Source organism: Epinephelus moara, chromosome 17, assembly GCF_006386435.1.
Source record: "Epinephelus moara isolate mb chromosome 17, YSFRI_EMoa_1.0, whole genome shotgun sequence".
Lineage (NCBI taxonomy): Eukaryota > Metazoa > Chordata > Actinopteri > Perciformes > Serranidae > Epinephelus > Epinephelus moara.
In genome coordinates, this window is record NC_065522.1 from 1,734,407 (window position 1) to 1,754,700 (window position 20,294).

The 20,294-nt window shown below is 42.9% G+C and overlaps 1 protein-coding gene across 1 annotated transcript in view; it reads right to left on the reverse strand.

The window, feature by feature from the left end:
- The window catches only part of ablim2 (actin binding LIM protein family, member 2), a 187,976-nt gene that overhangs the window by 85,547 nt on the left and 82,135 nt on the right, over nt 1–20,294 (reverse strand). Inside the window, exon 6 of the mRNA XM_050067006.1 lies at nt 19,645–19,738. Coding sequence (XP_049922963.1) covers nt 19,645–19,738 — 94 coding nt within the window. The remainder of the gene's footprint in view (nt 1–19,644; nt 19,739–20,294) is intronic.

Here is a 20,294-nt window from a genome sequence, read left to right on the forward strand (position 1 = left end):
TTTCTAATTTGAAACAAAATACATAATTTCCCTATTATCTGATTCACTGGCTAATCCAACACAACAGAAATTAAATCCACATCCAGTTCAAGCTTTTATAGTGCATGGTACATGTACTGTTAAGCCCTGTTTCCACCAAACACTTTCGGTATGGTACCTTTGGGACCAAAAGTAACCCTTCAGACATGGTACCTAGAGCCTAGATCCATTTAGCATTTCCTGCCAGTATTTTTAAATTTGGGCAGGGTTGTTGTCACTTACTGTACTGTTAATGGAAGTCTGCACCTCATTTATCGTCATGTCCACAGAACAAGGTTGTACACCTTGTTTTCAGAACAAAACAGAACAGGCTGTAGTAAGAGTCTCTCACCATGAGGTTTGTGCATTTAGTCCTTCTTAGGCAAGCGCAGGGGTTTTGTGTTGCTGTAGCCCACAGGAACGACGGTCTGCAAAACTATTTTCCCCCTCCAAGTGAGGATTAGAATATATGTAGTTCACATAATCCTGTTAAAATTAATATTTAGTTTTAAACACATGAAGATGTACTTATTAATTGTTGAATTGTTAGTTTGCCCAATTAATCTGCGCCTATTGGCTTTTTTCCTTTCTAATTTTTTTTTACTTTTCTAAACTATTGTTTTTGGAGGAAACTGCCTCAGATAGTGCAGCCTCCACCCGTCATGCAGGGATGTACATCACCAACCAGAGCTCAACGGTTGCATTAAATGGAGCAAAAAGGAGCTCATCAGTGGGTACAGCTCCCGAGAAAGCAGCTACCGTCTGCTGTGTAAGTCTGTCCAAGTGTATTGCTCTTCATTTTTACATGTATTTACATCAAGTTTTTTGGCTAGACTACAGCAGCATGGTCAGCACTGTGAATATGAAGTGACTTAGTGACAATCAATTGCTGCCATTTCCCATTTGAAAATAAAAGTCCTAGTTTCAAATTAAAAGTCCCCTAACATTTCATAGACGGTTCAGCCATATACTAGGTTTTGACTTTTTTATATTTCATAAATCATAGAGACAGTATTTTGATAGCATTTTAGATTTTTTCTTAAGTATTTGGTTACAAAATCCATTTGAATGTGTTTTCAGCACTGTGAAATACCAGTTACAAAACACTCAAAAGTAATTGAATAACATATTTAAAAAACAAGTAACACAAATGTTGCTCACCTCTGATCACTGTTTTACATTAAGGCGCCATACAGAAAGTCAATGTAATGTCATTGCGTACTTGAGAACCTCAGAATGACACATAGATGCATACATATAAATCACCCTCTCACCCTCTTAGGGTGATATTCAGAATCATCCTCAAGCTTGGGTCCTCTACCAAAGGCCTGGGAGTTTGAGGGTTCTGTGCAGTATCTTAGCTGTTCCTAGGGCTGCACACTTCTGGACTGAGGCTTCAGATGTTGTTCCTGGAATCTGCCGGAGCCACTGCCCCAGTTTGGGGGTCACTGCCCCTAGTGTTCCCACTACCATGGGGACCACGTCAACTTTGACCTTCCACATCTGTTCCAGCTGTTCTTTCAACCCTTGATACTTCTCTGCCTTTTCGTGTTATATCTTTCTGATGTTGCTATTGGCTGGTATCGCCACATCTACAACCACTGCCCTCTCCTGGTGTTGGTCATCCACCTCTATGTCTGGTTGGTTAACCAGCAGCTGTTTGTCAGTCTGGAAGCTTAAGTCCCACAGGATCTTAGCCCTGTTGTTCTCAACCACCTTTGGTGGTGTGTCCCATCGGGATTTGGGTACTTCGAGTCCATACTGGGTACAGATGTTCCTGTACACTATCCCAGCCACTTGCTTGTGCCTCTCCATGTACGCTGATCCTGCTTGCATCTTACACCCTGCCACTATGTGCTGGACCGTCTCAGGGGCATCTTTGCACAGCCTGCACCTTGGGTCTAACCTGCTGTGGTAGACCCTGGCCTCTATGGCCCTTGTGCTTAGGGCCTGTTCTTGTGTTGCAATGATTAGTACTTCCATGCTATCTGTCAATCCAGCATTCTCCAGCCACTGGTAGGTTTTATTGATATCAGCCACTTCTATCTGATGGTGGTATGCACCGTGTAGGGGCTTGTCCCTCCATGTTGTTTGCTCCTCCACCTCTTTGGTCTCATCAGGTTTCTGTTGTCTGAGGCATTCACTTAGCAGCTCATCCTTTGGGGCCATCCTGTTGATGTACTCCTGGATTTTGGATGTTTCATCCTGGATAGTGGCTCTGATGCTCACTATTCCTCGGCCTCTTTCCGCTTGGTGTATAGCCTCATGTTGCTGGACTTGGGGTGGAACCCTCCATGCATGGTGAGGAGCTTTCTTGTCTTGATATCTGTGGCTTCTATCTCCTCCTTTGGCCAGCTTATGATCCCAGCTAGGTATCTGATGGCTGTCAGTATGTACATGTTGATGGCTCGGACCTTGTTCTGACCATTCAGTTGACTTCTCAGGACTTGCCTTACACTCTGGAGGTATTTGGTTGTTGTCGACTTTCTTGCGGCCTCCTCGTGATTTCCATTAGCCTGCAGGATCCCAAAGTACTTGTTGCTGTCCTGATATCTCCTATGTTGCCCTCTGGTAGGTCAGCCTCTTCAGTTCTGATCATCTTGCCTCTCTTTGATACCATCCAACCACACTTGTCTAATCTGAATGACATCCCTGTGTCCTTGCTGTAGATCCTGGTGGTGTGGATCAGTGAGTCAGTTTCTCGCTCATTCTTGGCATACAGCTTGATGTCATCCATGTAGAGCAGGTGGCTGATTGTTACCCCACCAGTTAGGGCTTACATGGATGACATGACACTGGTGACCACAACAATGCCATGTACAAAGAGGCTACTAGAGAAGGTAAATAAGAACCTCAAGTGGGCCAGCATGAAGATCAAGCCTAGTAAATCTAGAAGCATCTCAATATGTAGAGGGAAGTTAAGTGATAGGAAGTTTGTCATAGATGATGAGGAAATCCCAACAATTAGGGAAAAGTCAGTAAAGAGCTTAGGTAGGTGGTACAATGTGGAGTTGAATGATGAGGAACAGGTGGTGAAATTTAGAAAAGATGTGGCAGAAGGATTGGATAGAATAGATAAATCAGAACTTCCAGGAAAGTTGAAGTTGTGGTGTTTGCAATTTGGGCTATATCCTAGGTTAATGTGGCCATTGTCAATTTATGAAATTCCAATATCCGTTGTGGAGAGAATTGAAAGGTCGGTTAGCTCCTATATTAGGAAGTGGTTGGGCGCTCCTAGGTGCCTAAGTAGTGTTGCATTGTATGGAAAAGGGATACTTCAGCTGCCAGTATCTAGTTTAACAGAGGAATTTAAATGTACCAAGGTCAGGACAGAGCTCTTGTTATCTGGGAGTAAGGACGTGGTAGTTAGGAGTGTGGTTCCAAATCCAACCAAGGGGAGGAAGTGGAACCCAAGATCGGCAGTTCAGGAGGCAGAGGCAGCTCTTAGGCATGCAGAGATTGTAGGTAATGTTCAGTTTGGCCGGGGAGGCCTGGGGCTTGGCTCAGGCAAACCGGTATGGAATAAAGCAGGTCTCAAAGATAAAAGAAAGCTGGTTGTGGAACAGATACGTAGACAGGAGGAGATATTAAGGGGTGCAAAGGTAGTGGCCCAGGCTAAGCAGGGACAGTGGTTGAATTGGGAAAGTGTAGAGAAGAGGAAGCTTAGTTGGAGGGACCTGTGGAGTATGGAGGAGAATCGTATTAGATTCCTGGTAGGGGCTACATACGATGTGTTACCAACCCCCCAGAACCTAAAACTGTGGGTAAATGAGGACCCATCATGCCCATTGTGTTCAGGTACCGCAACCTTAAAGCATATTTTGTCAGGCTGTAAAGTTAGCTTGTCACAAGGCCGATATACATGGCGACATAACCAGGTGTTGAAATGTTTAGCTGCAGGAATCGAAGGGAAACGAAGACAGGTGAATTCAGAAGGTGTTAAGGATAGGAGTTTAGCAATTCAGTTTGTCCGTGAGGGAGAGAAATACAGAAGGGATAAGATAGTAAGGAGACAAGGGTGTGGCCGCCTAGAAGGTGCTTGTGATTGGGAAATGCAAGTAGATTTAGGGGGAAAGCTTGTTGTTCCCCAGGAAATAGTTTGTACCAAGCAGAGGCCTGACATAGTGGTGTGGTCATTGAGTCAACGGATAGTTTATTTCATTGAGCTGACAGTTCCTTGGGAAGACTCAGTGGAAGAAGCCTATGAAAGAAAAAAGCTTAGATATGCAGACTTAGGAGCAGAAGCTGAGCAGCGAGGATGGAAGACTAGGATTTGTCCAGTGGAAGTGGGGTCCCTTTTGTTTGAGACCATGCTGCAAGGTGAGTGTGTTTGCTGATCCTGTAAGTTTATTTATCTCCTTTAACTTTAGCTTATATTGCAGTTATGCTATGTAGCATGTGAAATAGAATATGGTGAATGTGCTAGGAAAGGTAGTATCAGCACTACTTCTACCTGGAGCTTGCATGTACGGAGCCTGGGTTTGGTTGAAGGTGGCAGTGCTGTTTGGGCTGAGAAAGCCATGTGTAAGTAAGGACGAAATCCAGGAAGAGGAAGGTTATTTGAGTGTGGGAGTGGCCTATTTGAATCCCTTTTGTTAGAGACCATGCTGCAAGGTGAGTGTGTTTGCTGATCCTGTAAGTTTATTTATCTCCTTTAACTTTAGCTTATATTGGAGTTATGCTATGTAGCGTGTGAAATAGAGTATGGTGAATGTGCTAGGAAAGGTAGTATCAGCATTGCTTCTACCTGGAGCTCGCATGTACGGAGCCTGGGTTTGGTTGAAGGTGGCGGTGCTGTTTGGGCTGAGAAAGCCATGTGTAAGTAAGGTAAAGGAGGTTATTGGGTTGGTGTGGGGAGCAGTGAGACCTGGTATTAGGGGAGTGTCTCTGGGACGCCAGAGATCACTGTCTAGCCTCCTGGAGGTGTCGTGGGACCAACTAGATGAAACACCGGTGAAAGGAGGTTCCCACCCGATGACCCCAAAGACACGTTAGTTATCACTGCTCACTGGTCTATATAGTATAGTTAAGCCTTGCCATAATAGCTTATCATAGGGCTTAGGAGGTTATTCACTGAGTGCCAATCCTTTTCTAGAGCACAAACTTCTTGTGTTTATTTGAATTGAATGGAATCGGTATCCATAGCCAGTCTTCTTGATGATCTGACTGAGACTCATCTGACTCATCTTTGACTCTTTTTCCTGGACGTCTGCCATTGAGATGGTTACTGTTTCAAGTTTCAAGTGCCTCAGGAATGGAGAGCTTGTTGTATTTCCTTGGTACCCCTTTGCTGTTTCAAATTTCAAGTGCCTCAAGAATGGAGAGCTTGTTGTATTTCCTTGGTACCCCTTTATTCACCATGTTCCCTCTGTGTAGCTTTACTAGTTGTAGCTCTACTAGTTGGCTAACTTCTCTCCATGTTGCCTTTATTTTATGTCTCTTCCATGGAGAGTACTGTATGGGGGTACTTGTAGGGATAGTATTTAGGGCAGCATTCACATCTTCTAGCAGATCATCTGAAGGCTCCCTTTACATTGAGGCAGTTTGTATCTACTGGGGCTTGGTACCCAATCTCGGATTGTGGCGGTGATGATGACATCCCCCCTGCTGACCTGTTGTCCTGGCTCCCCCCTTTGCCATAACATTGTTGAAGTATTTCATTGCGGATGTTTCTTAGTCTTGATTGTGGGTTTGGAAGTATTCATAGGTCTCTCTGCATATATCCCCTCTCTAGAATTGCTTGTATAGTAGCATTCCATCAATGTCCATGTATGTCTTTTTCCAGTAACCCATTTCTCATCAGATTGCCATGGTTCCCTAGCAACTGACGCAGACCATGTTGACCTGGGTGGTCTTTGCTAAGCTTGTTCTTCGATTTCTTGGTACTCTTTGCTGATGTAAACCACTGAGCTCTGCACTCCACCTTTTGGTGAGCACACCTCATGTGCTGATACAGTGTAGTGGGCCCTAGTAGCAAATCCAAGAAAAGAGACATCACAGCACCCACTTACACTCCTTGACTGACAGGTGATTTCTTGATAAATAAATGCCACAGCAATGAGCCGCTGAGCAGCAAAGATGTAGACACAAAGTTTCAATTGAACCTCCTCCACTGCTGCTAGCTCCAGTTATTGACTCCATATGTCCACACAAAGTACGCTCTTTGATCTCAACCAAATGTCATGACATTTTGAAAGCCCAGTGTCTGTTACTGTTCCAAGTGCAGCCCAGCACAGGAGGAGTGGCTTCAAATGGCTTCTATACTAATACACTGAGACAATTCTGTGTGCTGGCATTTGATTTCAAAAAAAGGATACCAAAGAGCTCAATCTCTATTTCAGTTCTTCTAGTTTTTGTTCAGTGTTATCAAAATTAGTGCTGCACGATTAATCCAATCGCAATCACAATCGCAATCGCGATGTCAGGCTGTGCGATTACATAACCGCATAAAAGGCTGTGATTTGCAATTTAATGTAGGCTAAATAAATGTTAACGTGTGTACCTGTGAACGTGACTGCCTGTGGAGTTTGTTGTTGACATCACGCCCACAACCACAACGTGGCGACTTTAACTTTTAAACTTTTACACAGCACGTCTTTCTGTCCAACGTCGCCGTACCTGAAAGACGTGCTGTGTAAAAGTTTTAAAGTTAAAGTCGCCACGTCCCGCGGCAACACGACCTATCTATAACAACACTTGAGACAACACAGAGAAAAGTAGGAAGAGTGCATGCGAGAGAAAGCCGAGCCGTGTAACGTTAAAGACAAAGAGACAACTGAAAGCCGCCAGAGCCTCATAAAACAACATCCAAGCACAGTTAAGCAAACATTTGTAAGTGTCACAGGGAAATCATGGATTCCATAACAAATGAAAAATTGAGCAATTTTGCTCGGGTTCAGCCCACTTGACATGCTGCTGTGTTGTGCTATGGCGCTGGAATTTGTCATTTACGTGACAACGCCTGAACGCAACACAGGCTCGCTCCGCCGTGTGTACAGTTCCGTGCTGCACTGCTGTGTTTGACTGTGCTCAGTCTGTTGATGGTCACTGACACACTGTCTGTCCATAACAATAACTATGTCAGGTCAGGTCAGTGCCCCCCTAATATAATGTAGGGGAAACACTGAATCAAGCAAAAAGACTCATGATAATATTTATTTATTATATTTTATTGTAATTATATTGTAATCGCAATCGCAATCGCAAATCGCGATATTGTCCACCATAATCGCAATCGCACATTTTTATCAAATCGTGCAGCACTAATCAAAATGAAAACTTCATGAATGATTATCTTCTTGCAATCTTATGTGTAATTCGTGTAAATTGTCAGAATGCTAACTGTTTGCTGGCTAGCATATGTTCTGCTAGCACGGAATGCATGCTGGCTAGTGAACAACCCATACATTTTGAGCATAATTCACTCGCTAGCTTTGTGAGCTAATTTAGTATTATAACACACTACCAATAATATCACTTCACTTCAGTCATGACTAAAGTGAAAAGGTACTGTTAGCATTAATACGTCATTCTGCACATAAATTATAATTGAAAAAAATATTAATATTTTGCTTCAAAACTGTCAAACACCCTGGCAGATTAGGTCACTCCCAATGTTTGCTCCATGGCTACTGCAACTTAATTAAGTATTAAAAAGATAGTTCCGGTCCTTGATTATGACTAGCTTATTCACATTTTTAGACATTGTAAAATACTGTATTAATACACAGCTGTGTCCACATTATAATTTCAGTATTACTGCACCTATTAATCACCTACTGTCATATATGTTGCAGCACTAAAGAGTCACCTACTGTCATATGGGATGCAGCACTAAAGCAATTGCCAAATTAAGCCCAAATCATTTATCATCCGCCAGACGGTCAAAAATATGCTGTCATTCATTGAATTCACAAAGTTTGCCGTTGTATGCCTCTGCAGACCTGTCAAGTTGCAGTTACGGTTTACATCTGTCCAGACACATATGTAGCCATGACAGCTCACAATGCTTCAAATGTTGCTGCAATGTAGCTACATATTCGAAAATATGGACGTTTCACAGTCCTTCTCCCTAGTAGCACAGAGGGTCTATACAAACATTTCACTTTCAAGGTGGACACCCAAGATTAGTGTCACCAATTCAGTATCTGACCAAATGTTTCCCCTTCTGTTCCTGAGATATGACATTGTGTAATGGCCAGAAAAGTGTTTCTGCAGAACATTATAATGAAGTTAACCATTGACCTGTTGGATAAAATGTCATCACTTCATTATTTTATCCTATTACACATCTCTGTGATTTTTTTTTTCATATAGAATTCTGCAGTTTTGGCCAAAGCCATGCTCTAATCAGTTCATAATTGAGTCCAACTGGACAGTTGTGCCAAATTAACAGAAATTTCCTCAAGGTGTTCTTGATAAAACACATTGACATGAATGAGAGAGACGAGAACCCAGTGGCCTTTGACCTGTGAGCACTAAAATCTAATCAGTTCATCCTTGAATTCAACCGGGCCTTTGTGCCAAATTTTAAGAAATTCTTTGAAGGCATTCTGGAGATATTGTTTTCAGAAAAAGGGACAGAGCAGAAAAACAACCCAAACACATAATGTCTCCAGCCATGGCTACTGCTGACACAGAGGCATAAAAACCACAAAGATGCTGGCAAAAACAAACAAAGAAAGCCTGCAGGGATTTATGTTTGAGCAGCCAAGGAACCCACTGTGTCCTAAGGCTGTGCAATTAATTGTCTGGTGATCGTGATTACCATTTTGAGGTCAAACAATGTCAAATCAAGGGTAAACGATTTTTGGTCACGGACGCCTGGAGATGTTATTTTGTCTTCTACGGAAGCCACGCATGCACAATACCGCCCCCTCCCCTCCTCTCCTCTATTCACTCCACGAGCCAGTCAAGTAGGTGAACCATGAATAATGCGAGGGGCAGGTGATCGCAGAAGATTTCAAAAGCAGTGTGCGGAAAATGGCAGAAGGAGAGCGAGAGAGGTTGGTCTGTGTGTGTGTGTGTGTGTGTGTGTGTGTGTGTGTGCGCATGCGCATCGGGGCCGAACTCCGCCGTGCGTGATACAGAGAGCAGAGGAGAATTGTAAACGTGCGACCATAATCGAGCAGCCCTACCGTGTCCTGTAGCTTCACTGGAGAAATACCGGTCGTTAATGCCGCCTAATCTCCCGGCCTTTTTAACTCCATTCAAAGCGCACAAACTACACCAACATCTATGTTAATGATGTAACTTTAGCTAGCTTGCATGTTCTAATTTGTAGCCTATTATGCTCACTTTTCTCTTGCTATTTTGTCACTTGCTAACGTTAGGGATATCTTTTTTTGTTACAGTGTAGGCTAAAAGCTTGGTTACTTAGCAAGCTACACTGTAACAAAAATTTCTATCACTGGCAAGTGACAGCTTGGGTAAAGTGAACATATAGTTACCAGTGGCAGACACATGTAGTTATAATGTAATTGCAACATAATGTAGCAGGGTGAGATGCTCATCCCCGCCCTTAATGAGAGAGTGTGCTTCCTTGCTCTCACCTCCACTTTGTAGCCAATCACCGCATGAGGGCACTCTATATGAGGAGGCTGTGTTCAGTCCACTTCCTGGTCGCCTCGCTTCCTTTCCCCGCTGCCACCTGCGCAGCTAATGTAGTAGTAGCTGCCGGTACACATCTGGAAATTTGGCTGTTTGTCTCACAATTTAATTAGATGGTTTGTTTGTATGTAGCTTCCTGCATTGCTGTCCTGGGCTGACGCTAATGACGCGCGCCATTCCCCTGAGCTGTCTGGCTATCCTTCTCCCACTGCTGCACAGCGCGAGCTCTCCTCCGCTCTCGCTCAGGTGATCAAAAGCCACCTGATCGGTAAGTCAGCCTGATGCCAATTGTTGTCGCTCTCAAGTTCAGCCTTAAGTGAGATTTTAATTTGGTTTATTTGGGTGCAGGTACTACAAAACGGAGACAGCGTTAAAGACCACTGCTGCTTTGCCTTGCTTTGCTTTGTGCATCTCCTGACTTGCTCGTCTGTGGCTGCTGTTGCACGCTGCTTTGCGTCACTGGGCTTTGCTTGGTTTACTGTCTGCTGTGCCTGGCGCTGACTGCTTCGCCCTTCTTCGGTGGCGCATACCCAAGATGCTGAATAGAAGGCCCTTATTTTAGACTGGTTCCATAGGCAACCGCTCTGGTCTTAAAGTGTGTGCGCGTGTGTGTGTGTGTGTGTGTGTGTGTGTGTGTGTGTGTGTGTGTGTGTGTGTGTGTGAACTGTGGGGTTCGCCCTCACCTAATCTTGTTTGGATTTCTGATTTTGTTTGTTACATTTTCTTTGAGTTTATTTATGGTCCCCAGAGGATTAAGTTTAATGCATTGTTTTGATTAAGTTGTATTGTGTTAACTTAATTTCTGTGGCTGGTGACTTATATTATTTCATTCCCGATTTATGTGAATTTTGGATTTCTTGATATGAATATTGATTTGTGGTATTTTGATTTATTTTGTTACTAATTGGTTTTTGGCAGTTTATATTTGTGTATTTGGTTTTTTTTGGGGGGTTAATTTGTAATCTTTTGGCTGCCAACCTTACAAGTTTTGTTTATTTAAGGTTTGTTTTTGTTTGTTGATTTGGTTGTGTTTGTTTATGGTCATTTCTTAGTGCAACCCCATTAATTTTATTTCCCTCTTCCCCCTTCAGTTGCTGAGAGCCAAAGGTGGTGGTCCTGGTGTCCTGGGTGGTGGCTTCCCCTTTTTTTTTTGGTGTGCTGTGCGTCCCCTGGTCCTGGCTTTCCCTTCACTAAAGTGTGTGTGTGCGTGTGGCTGTCACGTGTGATTGGGGTGACCTTAATTTTGTTGGATCCCACACACCCTTGTCGACCCATCTCCCTGCCGGTAAGCCTCAGAACTGAAAGGTCCCCCCTTTCCTTACATCCCTGTGTGGACGGTGTGTCTAGTGTATTTTAGCGACGTATTTTGTAATAAATAATTGATTTTTCTAAACTTGGAAACACGTCTCCTGCCTCACTGTAGAGCGAACCTGAGTGCCTTATTTGGGATTTTGTAGATCTAACTATCTCCTTGGACGAAACTCCTAGGGTGGCGTTGTCCGGCTTGTCCTGGTTGACTAATTAATATTAATATTCACCAATAACTTGGTAACCTAAACCTCCCTCCATCCCTCCTGTTGCCACAATCAGAACTTTTTTTTTTATCTCGTAATGTTAGGTATACTATAACCCATGAGAGTGACCTTTTTTGGCTCCATGTTGACATGCTCAATGTCGCTGACATTGCTTAGTGGAAGAATAATTGTTTGTTTTCAATAACATTGTTGGATTGTTGATAGCATTGTTGGTTGCTGAAAGTGCTTATTTTAGGAAACATTGGCAGATTTTTGTAGTTTTATAAAAGCACACAAGCAACATTTATGTGTGGGGTCCATGTGGGTAGTAAATGGGCTAAAAAAAGGGCTCTACATGAGATTGTCAACAGGTTCCGTATTGACCCCATGCCAATTGCCCACAGAAGTGGATTTACCCAGGTGGGCCCCACATGGGTTATGCTAGGGCTACCTGGGTACCAAGTGGGTATGGGCCTAAAATAGTCATCTTAGCTGGGGCCCATTTGAGTAAACCCACCCACGTGAACAATTGGCATAGGGCCAATATGAAGCCCATGGACAATCTCATACAGGGCCCATTTTAACAGCAAGTAGGTATGGCAAAAAGCCACTTGAGGCCATGCTTACCAGTTATTTATAACAGCTGCCTAAAACTGCCTAACAACACCCCTTAGCAGTTTTAAAACCACTGTATCAATGGCCTCTTGTGGCTTGCTGCTTAAGTATATACCTGATGGCCTGACACAATATTGTAGGTAATAAGTGAATGACGTCATTGACACACAAACAGAGAAACACAGCAACCTGCTTTCATCTCATTTCTCCTGTTTCTGTTGCTGTTCATTCACTGGAACCTGAGAGGTGTATAGCCCCTTTTCCACTGCAGGAACTTTAATCAATTACCCGGGATTTTGAAACACCTTGGCGCGTTTCCACCAAAATTCCCGGGAAAAAAAACTTTCCCTCAACCTCAAACTTTCCCTGTACCTAGTAGGCGGGTAGGACTTTTCAGATTCCCCGGAATTCTTGAGGGGCGGGGCTGTGTGCTGAAGAACGCTGATTGGTGGAACACACACTTCCAGCTTTCTGCACTTCCGTGCCAGTGTGGCTGCAAACTTTATTTAATTTCTACAAGCTTCACTTCGTTTGTTTTTTAATTAAGAATGGGTACCGAAACCCAGTACTAAATTAGCCCCAGAGCTAAATTATCAAAGACCGTAGTATTGATAAGCGCCAACGGTATCGGTTCTCCTCTGCCTCTGTGCCGGCGCTGATCTCCCCCACATCCACACACACACACACACACACACACCCCTAAATGACACAGTAACCGCTGAACAGCCGAGCAGCCCCGGTGGAAACAAAGTGAAGATAACACAAAAAATACTTGAGTGGACAGCAGCTACACTCGTTCCTGTAAGTGGCATTAACCCTTAGCGAGTAAGAAGCCAATACTTTATCAATACATAGTGTTCAGCAAGCATGAACATGTAGACATGTAGACAGCGATATTCAATATGCTCCATCCGCAGTCTCTCATCCATCGACACTAACGTTATGTCTTACACGCTGATTTAGACAGCACGCTAGTGTGGCTGATATGGAATTGTTACTAATTTAAAATCACAGCTGTCTGTACGTAGACTAACTTAGTTTGACACTTATCTTAAAATACTTTTAAACTTAGCTGCTGGCTGAGACAAACAGCCGCTCCTCTCTCTACCAGCACTAATGTTACCATGTTACCAGCCAATAAGCTGGCGGAGCTAAATATAGGGCACCCGCCGAATCATCTTCGTCATCAGCCTGATTTGAATACATTTTCCGGAACTTTGAGTTGCAGTGGAAACGCAAACCACAGAGATTACCAGGAATTCTTTTACCCAGGTAAATAAATTCCTGGAAATAAAAGTTCCCAGAAATGGTGGTGGAAAAGGGGCTTTTATGAAAGGAGAGAATGGGAGATACTGCCATGTGATGAAGAAAAGAGAGAAAGTGGGAGAGAGGGACTGTTGTTTGTTCCAGCAGGAGCATCCAAGACTCCCTATCTAAAAGCTTTCTTCTCCTCCTCCTCCTCCCCTCATCCCTCTCTCTCCCAAGGAGAGTATCCCATGTACATCCCTCCATTACTGCTCAACAGACTGCTTCACTAAAACCACATTCCACTGCACTGATTTCTACCTGCCTGCCTTTCAAATGGATTCTCTCTCCCTCTCATTGTGCATGTTCATCTGTCTTTTCTTAACCACTAATCTTGCGGGCTAGGTTTCATAGACTGCTGCAAATGATACCTGACTTGTTTCAGTTTCATAGGTTGGACTCAACCTAATGAGTTTGTTGTTTTTGAGAGTACATTGTAGTTAAGGATAATTACTTGAATGGTAAATACAAATAAATAACTGGTTACAACAAAAGTCAATATCACAAAGCAAATTTCGTGGGCTAACCAACTACATTTAGGCTTCATCTCAGAGTCTTGTACTGGGTCTGGTACCCGCGGGTACCCCTGGTCTGTTTTAAAAGATTTGGGTGTAAAGGCTCATTTATATTCCCTTTACATACAAAAATAGATGCGTCCATTTCAAACATTGTAAATGTCTCTGTCCAGAATCAAAAGTTTCACACATCAGCAAATGATGCGACGGTCAAGGAGGCCGTAACAGTATACCTTTAAGAGGCAGTGCTGTAGACGACCATCCGTGCAGCCATATGACGTTACGTCCCGACATGTAGATAGAGGATTCTTTTCACTATCCATTTCTTCAGTTTTGCAATTATTTAAATTTCTTCGTCTCGTCTCTCTCTACGCTACATTGCCTCCATCTCTGGTGGCACTACTCCGTTTTGTCCGTTTCTTTTGTTAAGCTATTAGTGAATGTGCACAAATATGGACGAAATGAACGCAGAGTACAGACAGAAGGCTCCACCAGTCTCCGTTTCTGTATCTAAGGATGAACGTAAACAAGTCCTGAGATGCAGCTTGCAGTCCCACATGACTTGTTACATGACATGTTTAAGCTCCGTCTCTCTTCGTCTCTATATACAGTATTTGAAAGGCACAAAAACTGAATTGGATCATGCACAAACGCACACACACACATACAGTACAATGACACATGACTCAATGACAACGTGGGGGAGTCTAACACACAAACCTAATAACCAGTGTTGGGCTTATTACTCTAAAAATTTCATATATTACTCACTACTGGTTACTCTTTTAAAAGTAATGTTACTTTAATGCTCCCTGCCAACAGTAATTTGTAACAGTAGTACTTTTCCATCACACCCCATAAAACTGGTAATTGCTTATCTCTCCTAAATTCAGATGTGTGCCTCTGTGTGAATGTCAGGGTAATCAACAAATGATTGTTTTTATTTTTTAACGTGGAGGTCTTTAGTTGCCTGTGACCAGTATTTTCCCAAGGCACTGCCTGAAAGATGGAGAGTCACTTATGGAGCAACATTTCATCCACAACATCTCCAACCACAAGCTTTATTACTTTTTTGTAGCCTGCAGCTGTCCATGAGAAAAGGTGAAAAGAGTGAGTTCAGGTAGTTCTACTACCTGCAGCAACAATGTTCTTGTCATCTTTCCTCCCAATAAAATTAAAGTAATGGAAATATTTTCAACTGCTATAGGGCAAGCTGTTCTATCTTCCAAACTAGCTTGCTGCTTTGTGATGTGCCTGTGCAGTGCAACGATTACATAAATGAGTCAATGTGCTGAATAGCCAAGCAGGCCCAACAACAGAGCAGATGGCTGGCTGGTTCCACCCTGTGGACTGATACACAGCAGGCTACACAGGGACCAATGCATAATCTCAGCAGAGCTCACCCTGGCAGCCTCCTGAAGCTGCCCTGTGCACAGTTCGTGTTCATACTCATAGGGAAATTGTTACTGATGATGCAAAAGCTGAAAAAGTCTAGCGCTGCACATCAAAAGAAGCTGGTCCCAGTTCTGTGCATACACAGGGAGCTTTTCTAGAAGCATTTCTCATGTATCTGCATCAGCATTGTATCTGATGAAATTTTAATGATCACTTTGGGAAAATGGGATCATTGCTGAAATGTTCAGAGGAAATATGAGAATCATGAAGAATGTAAAAATATGAAAATAAATTATGCAAAATAATTGCAATTGCACTTCTATTACGTTTGGGGAATCACAAGAGACAGTCTGAATAGAGAAAATCAAAGCAGAAAAATTAGATATGCTGACTTTTAAGCCCAGTATACACTGTGTGATTTTGGTCTGTCCCAGATGAAAGACGACCAACGTGAAAGAAACGTGGTGATGTCTTTGGTCGTGGCTCTAAAACGATATATCGCACAGTGAGAGAGGTTCAAGGATGGCTGTTGTTATGGTCTTGGAATCAAACACAGAACTTTGGGATGACCAGTCACTGTGTGATGGCTGTTACCACCTACATCTACTTACTGACCAATATGCAGCACTATGCATACTGCAATATGCAAATGCAGCATGAAATGACGCACTAATCAGCACAACAATGCTAAACGCTATGAGATGCCAAAAAATACACTTCGTGTAAAGAGAGCTTCATTACAAAATTGGCATGCCAAGTTGGCCTTATATCCCCAGCCACAACTACATGCACATTCTCCTCCTCAGACTTTTTTGACACAGATAAATGCCACCACAATGAGGGCTTGATTCCTTTTTGTTTTCATTTCCACTACAGCAGCGTAGATGGATGATGCACGCTGATGACATTTTGTTCTTGCGTATTGAGTTAAAAACATCTGGGGCTTTAGCCCTGAAGTGGGAACAATTTTTTACCCGGGGGTAATTTTGAATAATTCCCTGTTAAACACGTGATTTTAACGTATTTTGACAAAGAATTTTGACAAAGAATGAGCACTCGTCTTCTATTATTGGGTTGCCCAAATTGTTGGAAACCCGAAAGTCCCCCAGCTGGGGGACTCTGAGAACGACTTTGCAAACAAAGTGTGAAACAATGCACTGATCACGAAGAATATAGTGATGTTGCACATCAAATTAAACAGCAGAACCTGGGCTACAAGGCTGCAGTACAATAGCAATGAAAAAAAGCAAACTTTTTTTGTTGTTGTTTCAGTTATACATTGGGGGGGACATTTTGGGCATATCTGAACATTGGGGGGGACGTTTCCCCCTCAATGTATATAGTGACTACTGCCCTGATAGTTACAAGATTTTTACTGCTTTACCTTAATGTCAGGCAGTGATTCCTGATGGAAAAAAATGAGGCCGTTCTATTGCTCTATTCAAGGCCAGACTCCATTGAGAAAAACAATGATTTAACATCACTGAACACAGGGGCTGCAGGTCTACCTCTGCCTCAATCAGTTAAGTTATTGTGCAACTTTGGTGAATCTGAGCTAACCCTTTTATGAAAAAGTCACACAATAACAAAAACTAACTGATAAAGTAGTTGTAGCCCAACAGCTCCTGTGTTCAGAGAGCTAAAAGTACTGTTGTTTTTTTTCAGTGGAGTCTGGTGGCTTTGATGAGAGCACAGATTAAGAACTGATGATGTTAATATCTACCCCACTACAATTGTCTGATGGACAGCTGTCTGATGGACAGGTAAAGCAGTGAAAATATTCTAAATATAATGTACATTTAAACTGATGGATTTTTTTAGGTGGCTTAAATATGTTTTGTTGCCAACCCCTCCACAGCAGTAGATTGCTTAGTTTCCATGTCGGACTCCAGCCTGCTTCCCCAAACTGGGATTGTGCTGAATGACATCTACTGTATGTGATACACTATGGATAAGTACTAGAGCTTAGATTGGGCCCAAAAAAATCCAGCCCGACCCCACCCGAGCCCATGCATGTTCTGTCCGAACCTAGCCCGGCCCGTCCCTTTAACTGTAATTATGAGCCCGAGCCTGGTTTAAACCCGGCATTTTTTTAAGGATACGAACGAACATTGAAGGTTGACTCTCGTCTTTCTTTCCATGGCAAGCCTTCATCATGTGCCTCTAAAGTGTCCAGGTCCCCGTCTTTTTGCTGTCATATACCACCATATCTCTCAAAGATGCAAGGTCTACATTCTACTCCAACATCATCAATAGCAGTCCTGGAAATTCCAAGCAGCTTTTTTCTACTATAAATCAGCTCCTTAAACCCCAGACTCAAACACACTCTGAACACTCCGAGGACCACTGCAACAAATTCCTCGCCTTTTTCAAAGCCAAGATTGACACCATCCACTCTCATCTCTCCAGTTATCCTCCCTACAGTCCGGCCATGTTCCACCTGCACTCAAAACTGCTGTCATTAAACCTATTCTCAAGAAACCCTCCCTTGACCCGGAAGTCCTAGCCCACTATAGGCCCATCTCTAACCTCTCTTTTATTTCGAAGGTGCTGGAAAAGGTTGTTGCAGCTCAGCTTCAGGACCATCTGCGATTACACGGCCTGTACGAAACATTCCAATCAGGTTTTCGTTCAGCTCACAGCACAGAAAGAGCTCTGGTCCGTGTCATGAATGACCTTCTGATGACTGCTGATGCTGGCTCTCCATCCCTCCTTATCCTTCTCGACCTGACAGCAGCTTTCGACACTGTTGATCACCTCATCCTCCTCAAACGCCTCCATGATGATATTGGACTCTCAAACTCCGCCTTGGACTGGTTCACTTCTTACCTCTCTGAGAGGACACAATTCGTCAGCTTGGGAGCTGCAAGGTCCCAAACCCTCCCCGTTACGTGCGGTGTCCCTCAAGGATCTGTCCATGGCCCACTTCTATTCATTATATACATGCTCCCCCTTGTCATTAGACAGTGTGGGATTTCTTTCCACTCCTACGCCGATGACACTCAGCTGTATCTCAGGACTGACCCAACCCCTTCAACTGCTCTACCATCTTCATCTTCACCTCTGTCCACACTCACCAACTGCCTGGAGGAGATAAAGGCATGGATGAGTCATAACTTTCTCCAACCCAACTGTTCCAAATCCGAAGCCATACTTATTGGCACCCCTCATCAGGTCCAGTCATCTTCTATAACCACCATCACCTTCTCCGGTCAGGACATCTCCCTTTAATCTACAGTTACCAACTTTTTTCACCTTAAGAACATAGCTAAACTCCATCCCTCTCTCATCCTTTCCGATGCAGAGAAACTAGTCCATGCCTTTGTCTCCTCCAGGCTGTATTACTGCAACGCCCTTCTAATTGGAATTCCTGGCAAAAGTCTGCAAAAATTACAACTTATTCAGAACAGTGCTGCTAGGATCCTGAAGAAAGTCAGAAAACGCGAACACATCACACCCGTACTCCCCACCCTTCACTGGCTCCCCATCTCCGCCAGAATCAACTACAAACTTGCTCTCATCACCCATCAGTGTATGCATGGAAATGCCCTGGATTATATAATGAATTACTCACCCAGCAAGCCTCAAACCGTAATCTACGCTCCCAAAACCAGTACCTTCTCCACCTCCCCAGAACCAAGCTCCGCGCTATGGGAGACCGTGCCTTTGTTCTGCTGCCCCTCGTCTCTGGAACTCCCTACCCGGCAGCCTCAGAGCCCCACAGACAGTGGATGCCTTTAAGAAATGCTTAAAAACTTACCTTTTTAAAGAAGCTTTTAACTCGGCCCAGGACTCTTTGAATTTGTTTTTATAATGTTTTAATGATAAACCTTTTTACTGTTTACTGTTTTACTGTGTGCTGTAGCACTTTGAGATTTTTCATAAATGAAAAGTGCTTTATAAATCAAATTTACTGTTATTATTATTATTAATGCAGCCTCTCACCTTTTGTACTGATAATCAAGAGGAAGTTTAATTTCCATCAGAGCACTGAAAGTTTTTACTACATAATGAACATGACTTTTACTTCCTGAACCCTGACATGACTCCTCCCACTTTGCAGATTAATTACCTCAGACTTGACAAGGCATTTTACTGTCTGTTTATACTGTCTATAAAGAGGAGTGGTATTTCCCATAACTAGCTAGTTGATTTTGATTAAATTGGTGTAAGGCCTCTTTACATATTGATTCTGCATCCACAAATTCATTCAAATACATTCTCCTACTGTTATTTGTTAAATATTACTATATAATAATATGTACATCTTTGAACAATTGTACAACCTATGTGTATGCTATGTGTATTGTTTGTGTTTCTCTTTATATGGCTACAGTAACTGGCAAGCTATTTAGCTGTCTTTGTGTACTCGTCTGTAGATGGATACTGCAGTCATAATGCTAACAAGAGAAAAGATGCCATCTCTCACTTGGTCATTCATTCATACACTTCTGTTTATCTGCATATTCTGTTCAATTCACCCTCTGTATCTGCTGAGGAATCTATCATTATTCTATCTATTCACCAGTTTCATACATTTCTCCTCCCATACCTGTTCATCCATCTACAGAGACTGTTTAAGGTGTGTGTGTTTGAGGGACAAAGTGGAAGTTGAACCAACAGCTACCACAAACATTTCTTGAAAATGTAACCCATCAGTGCTGTAATGTTACCTCCAGGACTTTTCCGGTAATATACTTCTTGCAGCTCTCGCACTGGATACCAAACATGGCGTGGTAGTCCATCTCACAGTAGGGGATTCCATCCCTAATAAAACAACACAGGGCAAGTCAGCAGATCAGCACAGAGCATCAGATCCACATCACATCTGTCAGGAGACTACTCCAGAGCCTTACAGTCCTCCACCACTACCAGTAAGTGGCTGAAGTCAGCAAAGATGAGAAAATTGGATGGTGTACATCCAACCTGTTCATTTGAGGTGAATTTACGTCCTTCTGAGTTGTTTTATTTTTAATTGATTTTATTTATCCTTGTCTGTAAACTGATAAGAGTATAATGAAGACACACCCCAACATTCTGGTTCATATGCGGAGTTCAGTTTGTCCCTTTNTTTGAGGTGAATTTACGTCCTTCTGAGTTGTTTTATTTTTAATTGATTTTATTTATCCTTGTCTGTAAACTGATAAGAGTATAATGAAGACACACCCCAACATTCTGGTTCATATGCGGAGTTCAGTTTGTCCCTTTTTTCTGTTTAAGTTTTTTTCTATGTTCACACCTATACTTACATTTACTTTATCGGTCCATTCTGGCTTCTGTATTACACACTGAAACATACTTTTATGTTACTTTCTGATGTAAC